The sequence below is a fragment of the Magnolia sinica genome, chromosome 2, assembly GCF_029962835.1.
Source record: "Magnolia sinica isolate HGM2019 chromosome 2, MsV1, whole genome shotgun sequence".
Lineage (NCBI taxonomy): Eukaryota > Viridiplantae > Streptophyta > Magnoliopsida > Magnoliales > Magnoliaceae > Magnolia > Magnolia sinica.
This window is the reverse complement of record NC_080574.1, coordinates 33,951,570-33,968,444: the sequence shown is the minus strand read 5'-3', so window position 1 is coordinate 33,968,444 and position 16,875 is coordinate 33,951,570. Positions and strand designations below refer to the sequence as shown.

General features: G+C 39.4%; 1 protein-coding gene across 3 annotated transcripts; it reads left to right on the top strand.

Annotated features, from left to right (window-relative positions):
- Window positions 1–3,622: 3,622 nt before the first annotated feature.
- Window positions 3,623–14,056, top strand: LOC131236934 (ras-related protein Rab5). 3 transcript variants are annotated; one of them, XM_058234471.1, is made up of 9 exons: window positions 3,623–3,803; window positions 3,923–4,000; window positions 4,085–4,252; window positions 5,584–5,632; window positions 5,973–6,046; window positions 9,123–9,216; window positions 12,660–12,760; window positions 13,138–13,205; window positions 13,775–14,056. In XM_058234471.1, the coding sequence occupies exons 1-7, from the start codon at window positions 3,765–3,767 to the stop codon at window positions 12,758–12,760; spliced, it is 603 nt and encodes a 200-aa protein (XP_058090454.1). In that variant the 5' UTR covers window positions 3,623–3,764; the 3' UTR covers window positions 13,138–13,205; window positions 13,775–14,056. The 3 variants fall into 3 exon arrangements, with proteins under 3 accessions (XP_058090454.1, XP_058090455.1, XP_058090456.1); XM_058234472.1 differs by having other exon boundaries at window positions 5,973–6,050; window positions 9,127–9,216; XM_058234473.1 differs by lacking the exon at window positions 13,138–13,205.
- The last annotated feature ends 2,819 nt before the right edge of the window (window positions 14,057–16,875 follow it).

Sequence of the window (16,875 nt, the reverse complement as noted above, 5' to 3'; positions counted from 1 at the left end):
ATGAGTTAGAATCACCCCAACGACACATAATAATTTATTTAAAAATTAAAGGATTAACTAACCTATTATATGAATTTTAATTAATTAATTATAATAAAAATTGCATGGAAATTTGAATTTAAAATCTTAGAATCTAAAAGTCCAAATTTGTATAAGATCACATACCTTTAAAAAAAAAAATTCTGTTAATCCAACTTGATAGGGCCTGATGCAATATTGATCCCTCTCTTTTGATCTCTAGAGTTCTCCTTATCCTCTCTCTCTCTCTCTCTCTCTCTCTCTCTCTCTTTCACTTTTATTTTTTTGTTTCTTTTTTTTTTTTAAATAAAAAGAATGAGAAATGGAATGGAAGAGTGAGATGGATATGGGACAGTTTAGACTAGTGGGAGGGTCTAGTACAAAAAGAAGGAAGAATGGAGAGAGAGTCGATGAGTAGATTGGATCGGGTAGTGACGTGTTTCCATATGTCATGTCAGATAACTTTTTTTTAATTTAATTTTTAAATTTTTTTTTTTTAGATGTGGTAGGTTCCATTGATGATACTATAAATCTACTTTGTTCATCATGTTGGCCTGACCATGAGAGGACATCATGATGCAAAAAATGAGGCTAATCAAAAACTCAGGTGGCCCACATGAAGGAGGACGGTGGGATTGGTTTCAACAGTTAAAAGGATAAGTTGTTACATTCAATCTCCACTATTACTTATGGTGTGTCCAACGTGAGTTTTGAATTTGCCCCATTTTTTAAGTCAAGCCCTAACACAAGCTTGGTCAATGGTTGGACGGAATGCATATTACACAGCTATCATGTTGGATCCGATTTATACATCACCCTGCCACAGGTCATACATACGAAGAGATGGTTGTACCATATTTGGTTTCTTTCCTAAGAGAGCATTAAATTTGGAAAGGGTGAAGAAGAATGCGAAGGAAGAATGCTAAGGGACATTTGCTTATTTTAGGGAGTAGGGAGTAAAACTCAAAAAAAAAAAAAAAGAAAAAAAAAAAAAGGAAGAAAAAACCAATAAAAGAAGAATCAAGGAAGACTTTGTCATATACAAGGTTTGATGAAATTAAGAAAGATTTTGCTAAATAAAAGAGTTTTATGAAACTGAAATTTACAAAGTGAATGGTTAGTTTGGAAAATATAATAGAACGGGTGTTTGGTGTTGACGCCTTTAAAGTATCGTACGAAGTCAAAATGTAACCACGAGCAGATGCACTAGCTGAAATAGCCTCGTATAAGGTGATTTGGGATGATTCATGTCGGTATTGATATGGATGATAGAGTTCTAGGTTCATAGTGAAGAAAAATAACATTTCAAGGAAAGTAACCACTAAAAGCTGCATTCCTCCCTTGGTTATTTTGCACACTTCTAGTAATGTAGGTCATTGATACCTTCTCATCATAGATGTCTATTTTCATACCATGAATTGAACGGTCATGACTATGTATGTGTCTCAGAAAATTTTAGGGGTCATAGATGTCTATTTCCACTCCATGAATTGAACGGTCATGACTAAGTATGTGGTTCAAGAAATTTTAGGGGCATGGTCCATCCATTCGGGCCCAAAGCAACAGTATTGGATCACTAACCATAGACCCACTTCAAACTTTAAACTGGAGTGCATGGTCCAAAACTTCAATTCATTGTTCAAAGGGCTGTCAATGGGCTAGGCTGACCATCAGACTTTTGGGGGCTGAAACACTAGTACTAAGGGCTCAACCTAGCCCTAAAATTGTCCGTCTATTTACAGTCTGGACTCGGGCTGTGTCTAAGAGCCCATCCGCCTGTCCCAATATGGACTCCAGACCATTTAAGCTTTCAACTTCATTTTTAAAAAGCTCATTTATCAATATTGTATGCGTCATTAGGCAAAACAAACAACTAAAGCTGGGCATCTGACAACTCAACTCGGCAAACTCGACTTATTTGACTCGTTCAGGCCCGACTCAATCCGAACCTAGTGGGTGAGTCAATCCAAACTGAGTTGACTTTTTCCAATCCGAACTCAAACCGAGTTGAGTTGGGGTCACCCAATAACTAAACTCAACTCGAAATCCAACTCGACACTGACTTGACTCGGTACAAAACTAGACTTGTACATATATATTAAAAAAAATTAAAAAAAAAAAATCAGATTCGACATTTCAAATATGAGATGCAGTGTAGATGATGGAGAGGGTGCAATTCTGCTAAGTGCACATGGATTTTGAGTTGTGATTTCAGCCCATGGATACCCCCTGCACCTTACCTAACTTGGTGCCAACTCGACCCAACTCAATACATATTAGTCCAGGCCAGACCCGGACTCAGATCAGGTCAGGCATGCTAGACTCAGTACCAAGCGGGGCCGAGTTCAGGTCAGGCCTATTTTAAAACCGGATCAAGTCAGGTCAGCCCTAACTGGGTCCGACTCGACTCAACGCCCAGCTCTACAAATAACCCAGATCTTCCACGAAAAAGGGTGCCCGGCTTACGATCGGGCGGAACTCTGACTAAGGTCATGCATGATCAGTGCAGGCCAAGGGTTTTACTTTGCAGTCTGGGTTGGTACAGACCTCAGTCCAGCCCAAACCCGGCTGGTAGACAGCCCTGGTCGTTCCCCATTTTCACCGCCCTGCTGATCACATGGTTATTTCCACTTGCGTGAACTGAAAACACAAATATTATCTCGATCCAAAATGTTTACGTAGTCGCGTGAAGGTTTAAAGGGTGGTCGTTCAAACCCCACTAGTTTCTTTGGCGTGCCCAACTTGAGTATTGGATCTGTCTAATTTTTGTACGTTGGCCTTACCACGAGCTGAAGAAACTGATGGACGGAGAGGATGTCACACAGACATCATGGTAGGCTCCATGTAGCTGTCCAGCTGAACTGGGGTGGTAGTGGACTTCTGCTCCTCTCTAAAAATCTCTGCGTCCATGCAGCAAAAAGCTCAGTGGCCACCATGATGCATGGGAACCATCCACACCGTCGGTCATGTAATGATCAGAGACTACAGTGGGCCCCACGAGAGGGATAAAGTGGGAAACGGATTGGCTACTCCCCTGCCACCAGCCCCGTGGCTGGTGGTCGGTGCTCTATGGGCCCCACCATGATGTATGTGTTTCATCCATTCCGTTCATCCATTTTTACGGATCATTTTAGGACTTCAACAAAAATGAGAGGGTTATAAATGTCAGGTGGACCACACCACAGGAAAACAATAGTGATTGGATATCCACCATTAAAATCCTCCTAAGGGCCACTGTTCCACATCCAATCTGTTGATTAGGTCATACAGGCCCAGATGAAGGGAAAAAACAAAGATCACCTTGATCCAAAACTTTTATGGCCTCCAAAAGTTTTTTAATGGTCGACGCTCATTCAACACTTTTTACTGTAATGTGGTCCACTTGAGATTGGGATATATCTCATTTTTGGTCTCATATCATAAAATGATCTGCAAAAATAGATGGACGGCATGGATGAAATAATTACATCATGATAGGGCCCACAGAGCACCGACCATCAGCCATTGGCTGGTGGCAGGGGAGTAGCCAATCCGTTTCCGATAAAGTGGGGCATGAGCATGTTGCTTTTAAGAAATTAATTTTCTTACGTATGCTTATACCAAACATGTACTTTTTAATATAAGATTTCTCAGAGGTATCTGTTTCTTCAGGTTCAATTCCGCAATTGCGTCAAGCAAAATACCAAACAGGCCCTAAGGAGTCTTCTCGTTTTCTTCGCCATCGTTCCTTTCTCCCTCTCTCTTCGATGGCGACGATCGCCAACAACAATCTCAACGCGAAGCTTGTAAGTCATTTCAAATCCCTTCCTTCTCCAATCCCAACACGAATCATCTGAATTCCAATTCAAGTCGCTTTTCATCTCTAATTCGAATCTCGTTTTCTCCCGATCTCGAAAATTTCCAGGTTCTCCTCGGAGACATGGGCGCTGGCAAGTCCAGCCTCGTTCTTCGATTCGTCAAAGGCCAGTTCCTTGAATTCCAGGTAATTCTCGCTTTCCTTGAGCTCGATTTCCAGGAATCCTGACGCATCTGATTCTGGACTCCGATCCTTTTTTTAATTTCGCAGGAATCAACTATTGGTGCTGCTTTCTTCTCACAGACGCTGGCGTTGAATGATGCAACTGTGAAATTTGAGATCTGGGATACAGCGGGCCAGGAGCGGTACCATAGCTTGGCTCCTATGTACTATAGAGGAGCTGCTGCAGCGATCATCGTCTATGATATTTCTACCACGGTGAATTTTTTCATCTGATTTTGAGTACTTTAAAAGCTGTGTTTGGATGCGCAATTCAGTTGAATAACAATTGTTCTATTTAATAGCAAAATTTAGCTGCATTTCCTTGTATTCGCAACGTGTTCCTTTCAACCTGACTTAAACGAAATGCCATTGCAATTTGGAGCTCAGACCTGCAAGGTGCATTTGGATGCACTATCAAACTGAATTGTGATTGTTCACCTACTGGAGTGGAAATAAGCAAATCGTAATTTGCATCCTAACAACTTGCGTAGAGCATCTTGGCTTCAAATGGAAGTTACGCTGTGTTGCAGTGGACTTGAAAGGAACGCAACTGCAATTTGAGAAGCAGTAGTTACTCAAAATATTATATTTTTTTTTTCAGTTCTCTTGATCCAACTGAAATTTTGCAATTCAATTGACTTGTACATCCTAATGCAGCCTCGATATGAATTTATTTCTACTTATAGTTAGACTAATGATTGCAATTCGTTTTGTAGTGCATCCAAACACACCCTCAGTTTAATTTGATTTGATTACTGTCAAGTGTTTATTTCATGGAAATGGTTTCTTGTTCAGAATTGTAGTGGGCAAGTTTCAATTTTTTATACTGTGTTGAGGTTTAGGGTGCGTTTGGTTGTACTAAATATAATGAAATATTATGATATTTTGCACCAAATTATACTGAATAATCAGGAAATATATATTTGGTGCAACCAAACCCATAATCAATTTTTTATTGTTAATAAATTTCTTATATGATTTTTTTGGGCGATGTTGCTACCCAAGTTTAGGACTGTCAATGGGCTAGGACTGGGTTGAGTTGGGCCCCGATTTTGATCTGGTTGGGCCAGGCTTGTTCAAATTTTATTTCTACTCTGCCTGCCTTGGTCCATGAACTGACCTACTGAACTTGATCACTACAGACTACAGTTTGTCTTGATTTAAAAAAAATAAAAAATAAATCTCAAATGGTAAATTCCATGAGATGTAGTAAGCTTCAGTTTTAGTGGGCAATTCTCCATTTTGTTTTATTGCATATCAAGGTTTGATCTTCTTCTTTTTGAGGGAGGGAGGGATTTCCTATACTCCAGTTGTCGCAGATGATTTTTTTAAAGCATGTTGGTGCTTTTAACTCTCTGGTTTTTAAATCTTTTTGGAGTGTCCTTATTGCTGAATTTTGTCATTGTGTTGCTGTTATCAATTTTTAAAAGTGATATTCTCTGCTTCAGTTGCATCAGGCATTCATTACCAATAGCATGTTAGTTTAAGTGGTACATACCTTGGAAACTTTATTACTCTATTGACTTCTTCTTCTCATTTAAATTTAGGAATCTTTTGAGCGGGCTAAGAAGTGGGTGCAAGAGCTTCAGAAACAAGGTATGTGCAATGGTGGTTGGTTTTAGTCATTTGAAGTTTGGTTTCTTACATGTATGCTCACTTCAATGTTTATGAAAGCCAGTTCGCTGTTTGATTATTGAAAGAAAAAGATGTCAGGCAGCGATAGTCTGGCTGTCTTATGTATCCAGTCCTGCATTTTTCGAAATATTTCCTTGTTATTCATGCTCAAGAGGCTTTATATATATATATATATATATATATATATATTGGTTATGGTTTTTATTGTGTTGTGTTGTTATTGTAGTCTTGAACTTGGATTAGTCGGACTTTTCTTTGTTAGTTTGTTGTAAATTTTAGATGCATTTGGATTTGGGTCCAGGTAATCCAAACATGGTGATGGCGCTGGCAGGGAACAAAGCTGATTTGGAAGATAAAAGGAAAGTGACTGCTGAGGCAAGTGCATATTCATTAATCCTTGGGCGTGTTTTCTGTCTGGTATAGAGGAATTGGTACTTCATTATTGGATTTTCTTCTTCTTCTTCTTCTTCTTCTTCTTCTTCTTTTTGTGATTATTTTTAAGTACTTTTTTTTTTTTTTCCCATTTGATTGCTTAAAATTGTTTCTGCCACTCTTGCTCATCTGGTTGGCAGCTTTTGTATTTCCGTAGATTCTCGGTAAATTTCTGTGCTGGTTAGGATTGAGTTGGTACAAGTCGAAGCTCTAAAAGGGCAAGGGAAGGCCCGAAGGATGTGAGTGGAGGTTGTAAGAAAAGACTTGATGACCTATGGTCTAATTGAAGCTATGGCCTTGATAGAATGGAATGGTGGAACATGAATCATTTAGCTGACCCCAATTAGTTGGGGATATGGCTTAGATGATGATGATGATGATGATGTTCAGTAAACATGAATGCTCGAGTTTTTCCCTTTAGTTAAGAACAGGATGCTAGGAATGATAGCATGCAATCCTTCAACACTAGAAGTCCATTTTTCTAACATGTCTGCCTTGGATGCCGATCAATGCATGCTAAGTTTCTTTGTCATTATGGGAACACTAAGGTGTTTGTGGAATAAAACCAAGAATGTGATTCAAGAGATTCTGTGAGGAACAAATCATTGTCATCAATGGGGAAAAAAATCAATGGAAGTACAGAACCATTCTCATGTTAGAAATATGTGTCGAATTACAAATTGGGTTTATTGCTTTTGTCCATCTGGAGTTGACTTAAACATGTGGAAGCAAGATGCCATCGATCGGACAATGTTTGCTTGCCCTTATCAGGCCTTTAATAGCTTAGGGATATTTCCAGGAATGTTAGCAGGTGGGCCTCTTCCCAAGATTCCAATCCAAGGAGGTAATCTTTTATTGTCAATGAATCCCATGTCGTCATCTAAGGGAAAGCTAATGATGTTTCCAATGCCCTCGCCAAGAAGATGAAATTGACTCTTTGTAGAAGCCTTTTTGGACAAAAGTTTCTGTGAATTATAAAACAAAAAACTATTTGGTCTTGGAGTCTCCAATCTTATCCATACAACAACAGGTACGTATGCCAAACTGTGCCCACTTCTAGGGTCCCCTGAAACCCACTTTTCTTCTGTATTTTTTGTCTGGAAAGGGTTGGCTATAAAGTGCAGAATACTTATTTTTCCTACTTTGCTACATTTCTTTTATCATGTCGTGCAAAAATAGGGAAGCAAAATTACAACAAAGGGAGTCCATTTCAAATTTCATGAAAGGCCTACCAGCTCCTCAGCTAAAACGTCAACAGCGGAAAAAATTTTCTTAGGCGAATGACAACAAAATATTGTAAAAGACCCACAAATTTCCTTTGCCTCTTTATTCAAATTCGCCATCCTCCAGTAAGAACTATCAAAGGAAGAAGCCCATCTTAATCTTTTGCAGAACCCCTCTGATAACAGCACGTCAAAGGGACTAATAAACTACCACTTTTATCCCATTCTCCACCTCGTTGTGGAGTCCATTACACTAATCAGGCCCAAAATTCTTTGGATACCCCTTCTCCTCATTGCAAAAAAGGCTCCCAACCTCAGTTTGACCTGGATTACCACATGAACTACCATCAAAATTAAGCTTCAACAATCCCACTTGGAGGCGGCTGCAAAATCTTGTCTTGATGCTCCTGCTCCTTGTGTCAACAACCTCCATCCAATCTTTCTTAAGTCACTCAACTCACCACAAAATCCTTGCTAACCAAGGCCAAGAGGTTATGCTCCCTTGTCTTTGTTTGGTCATCCTGGCCAGACTCTTTAGATAGGGTAGAGACCAAAGGTTCCAAGCAATATGATCAAGGGATGAAAATCCTATTCCAAGCTTCCATGTGCTTAGGAATAGACTTGGGCCTCAGCCTCATCACCCCCGAACAAATTAGGGCAGTCCACACCTGGTTGTAAAGGAAAATGCTCAAACAAATGATCCAACAGATTTATTGTCCCTTGAGCACATGATACAGCCATTCATAAGATTTCTTCCCTCTTCGAAGTTGATAGGTCATTAATACCTTGTTATCCCTGCCACCCAACAAAACAGGAGCACCCTAGGCTGACCTTTGAAAGACCAAAGCCTTGCTGTAGTAGCTTCTTCTGCACCTCCATGCTGGCTAGACGTCGAAGTATGTGACAAAGAATTGATTTTAAAAAAATGGATTGGACTAGGAATGCACCGAATGCTCCGAAATCCAAACTCTCATATCCCTTCACAACCCTAGGGATAAAAACTCCATCTAGAACTTGAGAAGGGGGGATTAGTGCAACGTATCTTGCTGTTATTATTATTATTATTATTTTTAATCAAATCTACTGGTGGTGCTGCTTGACTCACACTCCTTTGCAAAGGAATGGGTGTCTAAAGGGGCTTTATCATTGAGCAAACATTTTTACTCCTGCAGTTGAAAAAAGATTTATTGTAGTATGTAGCATATGCTCTTTTTCTATAGTTCTTGATGTGAGCAAATGTTTAATTTTGGCCTTTTGGAGTTTTGAGTCCATACAGTTCCTTTTCAGTAGATCTGAATGTCCCATCATTGGTGGTTTCATAATCACGTACGCATGTTGGACACTCACAACAAGTATGAAAAACCCTTAAACAAACTCTCTTTGTTTTTCCGGTTTACAATCATTTTCATTTTCTTATAGTGTAATTTATGCCATAAATGAGACTTTCTACCCAAAATGTAGAGCAACACGCCCCCCCACACACACACACACAAAAAGAAAAAAAAAGAAAAGAAAAGAAAAGAAAAGAAATAGCATTCTGCATGTGGCCTTTCTCGTTTGCCTCCCAATGAGAAGTGTTATTGAATATCTGGTTTACAAAATGACAAGATGCATGAACTTAAGTAATGAGCGTCGCTGTATGACTGTATGTGCGTAGACTCTATTATAATTTGGAAATATCAGCTGTTCTTTCTTATGCAACATGAAATATAAAGGCATGTCACATTTACTTCTCCAGACTGGTTTCATAATTTCTTAGGCCCCATTTGTTATGTTTGCTCTGTCTGTTTTTGTAGGAAGCTCGCTCATATGCTGAGGAGAATGGTCTTTTCTTCATGGAAACCTCTGCCAAAACTGCCATCAACGTGAATGACATCTTCTATGAAATAGGTTTGTTTCAGTTTTCTTGCTGCTGCATTAGGACAAAGGGATATTTTTTCTTTTTTCTTTTTTTTGGGAGATGTAACTGAAATTTTATTAAAAAGCATGCAAGAAAAAGCGAAAGAAACAACTTGGCTCTACAACTCAGAAAAAGAGGAGGGATCGACAGATTTAACTGGCTTTACATAAGAAGCCCAACCCAAAACACTAAATTTAATTTCCATAATAACCTCTTCTGGCATGGAATTCCTATTCCAGAAACAAATCCTATTACAATCCCCCCAAATGGACCAAAAAACTGCCAAGATAAACAATTTCCACACAACTTCTCCAACTTTTCCCACCCCTCCTCCATACCATGCTCACAAAAGATTTGCAACAGAATTCAGCATCACCCAAGCAATATGGAAAGCATCCAAGAAACCATCCCACACCTTTCAAGTGAACCACGATGAATGAAGAGGTGATCGATCAACTCCACATCTCCCATACACGTCAAACATATGTTGGGAAGGACAAGGGATCTTCTGTGCAATTTATTGATAGCCAACACTCTCTTTCTACACACTAGCCAAGTGAAAGCTGACTCTCTTGGAGGGGCTCCATAAGACTACAAATGATATGGAAAAAAATGGGAGTGAGGCAAACCACATATCAACTCATAAAAAGATTGAACGGAGAAGTGACCCGAATTATGAACATGCCAAACCGTAGAATCTTCTTCTTGAATCAAAGGAACCACATTCTTCAATCGGTCCAATAAAGTAGATAACTCCAAAATTTCTTCATCTGACATATCCCTAAAGCAAGGAGGAGACCAAACGAACAAACTGCCCCTAATCAAGTAGCAGCCTTGCACATAAATAAACCTATATGAAGTGATGCGAGCCAGACTGGGGAAATCTTCTTGAAGCCCCAATCTCCACACCAAATGTCAATCCAAAAACGAATGTGATTACCAACCCCAAGGAGAAAGATATCCCTCTGCTGAAAATATAGTGAACCGAAATAACCGCTTTCCACAAACTAGAAGCACAGTATAGAGAAGATCTTTTCACTTCTCATCCTCCCTCTTGCAGTCCATATTTGCTTGTGGTAACCTCCCTCCAAAGCCTTCCTTCTTCAATACCAAATCTCCAAAGCCACTTGCTGAGCAGCGTCACATTCATGCATTCCAACACCTTTAAACCAGCTCCACCTTTGTTAATCGTCTTGCAAACATCTTTGCACCTTAAAATATAAAACTTCTTTTTAACCTCTGCCCCTTGCCAAAAGAAGTATGTCTCAGCTTTTCTAACCTAACCAAAACTAACTTTGGACATTTAAGAGCTACATAAAGAAAACTGGCATATTGGACAAATCAGCTTTGATAAGAGTTAGCCACCTAAAGGTAAGTATTACCATTTCCAACTTCAGAACTTCATTTCAATCCTTTCTGTGACCTTATCCCATAGATGTTTAGCCAGTTTACCCATGCAAAGGGGCAAGCCTAAATACCTTGAAGGAAAATTTCTTCCCGCATTTAAATAAATAAATAAAAATCCAAAGGCGTTTGCTAGCTGCATCAACTCCTCGCTATCTGCATGGACTTCAAGCATTTTGCTCTTGGCGGCATTAACACTAAGCCCCGAGACCACTTCAAAGCAAACAATGGTTTTCGCAGGTTATTAACTGAAGCCATATTCGCATCATAGAAGAGGAGTGTCATTTGCATATTGAAGACGACTAATCTGCAATCCCCCCATTTGCCACTTTAAATCCTCTGATAAAACCCGATACCTCTTCTTTATGAAGCATCTTGCTCAAAGCTTCCCCAACCACACCAAAAAAGATAAAGAGAAAGGATCTCCTTGCTTAATGCCCCTTGAAGCCTTGAAATAACCCTTTGGCAACCCATTAACCAAGATGGAAAAAATGCTGATTGCACACAATTCTGCATCCAATCCTTCCATTTCTGATCGCATCCCAACTTGCGGAGCATGTAGTCAAGAAAATCCCAATCAGCATGATCGTATGCTTTTACGATGTCGAGTTTGCAAACTATCCCACCTGTCCTTTCCTCATATACCTAGAGTCAATGCATTCATGTGCGATTAAAGCACCATCCGATATCTATCTTCCTAACACAAAGGCCCATTGATTATCAAATATTACTTGCACAAGCACCTTATGAAACCGAAGAGCCAAAACATTAGCAACAATTTTGTATGGTCCCCCAATTAGGCTAATTGGCCTAAAAGTATCACTTCTGCCCCTTCAACTTCAGGAATAAGAGCAATGAAGGATACCTGTAAACCATTTGAAAGGCGACCTCGATCATGGAACTCAGAAACGTAATCTATCTCATCACTCTTGAGTCTTGATGACTTGCCAATACTGTTGGAAAAACATCATAAGGAAACCATTGGGACCGGGAGCCTTCTCACCACACATAGTCCAAAGCAAGTTTAACCTCATCCTTGGAAAAAAAAAAAAAAGGAACTTCAGGGGACATCTCAACCTCACTTGACAACTCTGAGCAAAATCCAAATTATCCAACTGCGGTCTTTTCCATTGGTCTCGAGATAAAAGGTTCTTATAAAATGACACTATTGTATCGCAAATTTGCCCTTTCTTGCTGGCTATAAACCTGTAGTCTGGATCATAGAACTGTTTGGTTTGGCAAGACCTGCTGCAGGTATTCCTCATTGCAGCCAACCTTTCCTCCCCTCCTTCAGTTGGTATTGTTATTAAAGCATGGATGATGCCCCATATTTTTTTATAGCTTTCTGGATTGTATCTACACATTATGGTAACTAAACTTGCAAGAATGTGCAATTGATTCTATGGTTGTTGTCAATCAATTATGTGCATGTACGGAAAAAGAAAAACCTTCAATCTATCACTTTTTTCCGCAATATAAAAAACGAAATGCCTTTGGGTTTTTAACCAGAATTGACAGTTTGTCAGTTTGTAGGGGCCTTGAGAATTGACATGTATGCCCATCTCCCTCCCTCTCTCAAATTGCAGCTTATCCATTTCGCAGTTATTTCTTCCTTTCCTCAAACACCTTCCCCTTCTATTAACAATAGAATATATTCTCTCAGCTGCACAATTATCTACTGATCAGCATAAAAGAATGTCTCCATTCTTTTGTTCATTTCAAGGTGGATAAGCTGCTGCTTGCTGATGAGTTGAACTGAGATATGAGTTGAATTACTCTACTTGTTTTTATGCATGGTTGTGAGCTCAACATTTCATGAATCTTATAATTGATGAGGTCCTAGTTAAATCATGGAATATTATCATCGTTTTGTTGGCGGCCACTTAAATAGCATTTTAGTCTCCTTTATCTTCATTGAGTAATAACTTTTCTCTAATCATCATGCTCCCAATTTCATTATTTATCCATGCTACTGCATGCAACCATATCTGTAGTTGATGACCTTGGATCTGTGCTTTGGTGCAAGCAGCAAGAAAGTTGCCTCGAGCTCAGCCTGCTCAGAATCCAACAGGGATGGTTCTCGTGGATAGACCAGCAGAACGATCTCAGGCTGCAGCATGTTGTTCATAGGTATTGCTTGGGTCCTCTCTCTTCTTGAAATCTCCTTCTCATCTTGCAAATTCCTGTAGTCTGATATACATTACAGCAAATGTTGTACGATATTTTTATAGCATTACTAAGCATGCCATGTGAAGAAAGAATAACAAAGAGATGAATGCACTTATGGCCTGTTTGGATAGAGTGAAACCAGAAGGTGGAATTGGTTTGCCTAAGTAAAACTAAGATGATGAATTCCCTAGGTAAAACTACTTGGTTTCAATGTCCCTTCCATCTGTTTGGTTTGCAGCAACATTTGCAGTGGAAATGTATTTTCCCTTCCATTTCATCTGTTTGGATTGGCTTGCGAAATTGTTGAAATCTAATCATATTATTATGATGCTCTACAGCACTTGTTACATATAAAATACCCATGCTACGGGGTGCCCCAGTTGGCCAGTATATATCGTTTAAGAAGGTATTATATGAGATGCTGGATTGGAGAAAAAAAAAAAAAAACAAACATTTTTTGTTTGATGCAACAATGGTACAAGTTGGACCTATAGGTCGGTAATCGAAGTTGTTCATATGTTGGGCCCCATCAAGAGATGATCTGTGTGCCCATACTTCCCCTCTCATATGATCATAGCTGTCTGACTGGGTTCCTGTAAACTGACAAGTACAGCCCATGGTCCACATCTGATAGGAAGAAGATGGGGTTAATTGGATGGATAGGATCACTCATTGGGAAGATGCTTTGGATATCTCCCATCCATACATGGTCCACCATATGAATGGTTTGGATCACTGGGCCCCCCAACATTCAGGTTGTTGCGTTGGGCAAAATTGCTTAAATGAACATCTGTATATTTCTGACCCATCTATTCATCATAAAATTACAATAAAAAATTATGTATTTCCTCATATTTGGTAGTATTGCCCAACTCAAATGCCTTTGCCATATGTTGTTGGTGACCTATGGTCGATTTTAAGCCGTGGATCAATCTTTATGCTTTATTTACTTTTAACTTCGGATGTGTTGGGCAGGTTATTAACTCTCCAAATGCTTGAGAAGGGTGGTTGAATGGCTGTTGGCTTGTTTGCGGTGGGATGAGTTGGTGCAACTCATGAAATGTTATTCAAGGTCTGATATATTAGTGGGTCCCACCATTTACACATTAAGAACGGCACCAAATTTTATTTTTCTCTGTTTTGAACTTGTCAAAGATATTTGTGATGAGCACTGTACATTTTAGATCTTGTGTGCCTATCTACCAACTTCTTGATATGAAACAATGCTGCCTTGTGAAGTTAAATGTTGCCATTTTAGTGGAGAGGGATTTCTCCAGTAGAAAATGAAACATTTGATTCATGTAACAAGAGGAAGATTTCCCATTTGTCAGCTAGAAAGATACTTTGCCATGAAAGGCTAATCTCTATTACATGGAATGCCGGTCAGCGAGGCCAAGATTTTCCATGCAATTAGTTTTCCTAGTGGATTAACTTTGCCTTATTAGGATGTGGGAAAGATTAAAGGAGATTTAGGTAATGAGACCTGGCAGTACAAAGCATTTCTCTACCCTTTTCACATCTTGTGGCTAAAAACGCCCTGTACTGCAAATAGTGGTACTGGTGTCTATAGATGATCAATTCTCTTGGGTAATTTGCAAGGATTTGCAAGATGAAGCCAAATGATGGAAGATCTATTTTTCTAATGGGATGGACATGATAGTTAACCATCATTTTAAAAGGAAAATGATACGGTAGAGCATGCCCTATCTTAATAGGGTGAAGCTCCAATCAGAGGGCCAAGTGGAGTAAAATTGCATTTCAAAATTACTTCTGTGGCCCCCAAGAAAGTTTCGATGGTGGGCATTCATTCGACACTATTTTTGGTGGCATGGCCCACTTGAGTTTTGGATCTCCCTCATGTTTGGGACATGTCCTGAAACGATCCCCTCCCTCAGATTCAAACCTAAACCTCCAGCAATGGAGAGCTAAGGCTGTTAACCAGCATGGCAAGCACAATGATGTTACTAGGGTTTTGTTTTTATTACTTTTGCCAAAGCATGCCTGTTTGAAATGTTTATTACCCTTCTTAATAATTTTAATTTATGATAGTCAAGTCTTTGAGTCCACCCCAGCCGGCTGAACATCAAGTCAAATCGAGATTTCAAGTTTTTTTGAATTATGGTACTAACGGTACTATAAGCTGAATTTACAAGGTAACTTTTAAGTCCGAGATTTGATCTACCTTTTATCAGTGCACCACCTCTTGGAGGAAAAAAACAAAAGGTTAGATCAAAGGTGGAGATGACTTATCAATAGGCGGGCCGCATAAATCAAAAGATTTACTAAAGGGCATGTTTGGATTGCACGTGGAAATGGAAAAGAAAAAAAAAAAGAAAAAAAAAAGGAAGTTCACGAGCTAAATGATTTTTTTTTTTTTTTCCAAGGGCATGTTAACTCTTTAGCAATGGCATGTCCATGAGATGACTTATCAATGTGGGTCAGATAAAAAAATAAAAAATAAAAAATTGCTAAGGGCATGTTTGGATTGCACGAGGAAATGAAAAAATATAATCATTAAATGATTATTTCCATAATTAGTATTGAAACATCAATTCCCTTATAAGAGTCTTATTTTGATGGAAATTTCATTTTCTCATGATAATGCGTACTTCAGGAACCTGACTAAACAACAGCTGGCTTCAAAGCCGTTGTGGCTCAAAATGATCATGACCATCAAGTCAATGCCTCATGTAATAGGGGCTTTGAAGCTTGTTGAAAAGCAGTTGCACTTTTCAAAGGGCCCCTTTTAAGGCCTAGGCACCTCACGGAATAGCCCATTTGAGAGCGGCGTAGTTTTGAGGCTGGCTCCTGTGCTGTTACAATGGAAGGGTGTGCTAGTGCACCATTACTATTAACCGACCATCACAACCTGGAAACCTCTAAATCATTTTTCGTGATGCTATCTCCTATTGTAAAGTGGCATGTTTTAACAAGAGGGTAATGAATGGACATTCACAATAGTCATTTGGTTTCACTCTTGCTGCGACTCTGTGAGCCTAAGTTCCTGCACACAGACTTCGGAGTTGCTCAGGATCAGCTTGTAGAACTTCTGCTAGTTCCTAAGCCAACAGCAGCTCCTCAAGGCCCAGCAATTTTGACATCCAACCAACGAACATATGCATGTGCACTTACTATAAACAAGCTTGTGCACATATTTGGGAAGCATCTTTGCTGTGCTAGGCAGCCTCGAAACAATTGGAATGCCTTCAACTTTTGCTATCCAAACAACACCAAACGTTAAAATAACTCCTATTCCTATAATTCAAACATACCCTTATCTCAGGGGTTAATGAGTAAATGCCATATGTAAGTGGACAGTTTTGATTGGTAGATAGCTCTGTCAGGTAAGGCTGTGGATGATATTCAGTTCTATCATACTCACGTTCCTTAAGTAATTTCATCTCCTCTTTTATAGCACACACCTGTTGCCGTGGCTAAGTGGTAGACTCTAAAGTTTTGAAAGGAGATCATGGGTTCAAGCACCCAAGGACAGGTGTGCATGAGAGCGTTTGGGGGTGTATGTGTGTTAGTGTATGCAAATAAAGTAGTTTGGGTTTAAAATGACTTGAGCTGATATTTGTGCTTTCCCTTCATCCATATCTGTGTGACCTTATCGACAATTTGTTTGGAAACTAAACATTAGAAGTTTTTAATGGCAACCGTTCGCTTTTTCTTGTGGCGTGGTCCACTTGAGAGTTGGATCTACTTCATTTTTGGAACCATGTCATAAACTGATTTGGAAAAACTGATGGACGGCGTACATGCATAACACATATATATTAAAGTGGGCCTCACAGTCAGGGAAACACCCATGCGGTGCGGTGTTACCGGGTAACGCCTAATCCACTCCGCGGGCACTGAAAGCTGCGTATATACTTGTGGGTCGCGTACAAATCGTGTGTAATTCCTCTTTCGAAAATCTTACGACCGCCTTCCGTCCTCTCTTTCAAACTTCAAACGGAAGAGAGAAAAACAAGCGACGAAGAAAGAAAATCAAACCTTGCAAAATCTCTCTCTTATTCCTTCCATTATTCCGAAAATACCCTTATACATTCCAAAGATTTCCAAGATTTCTC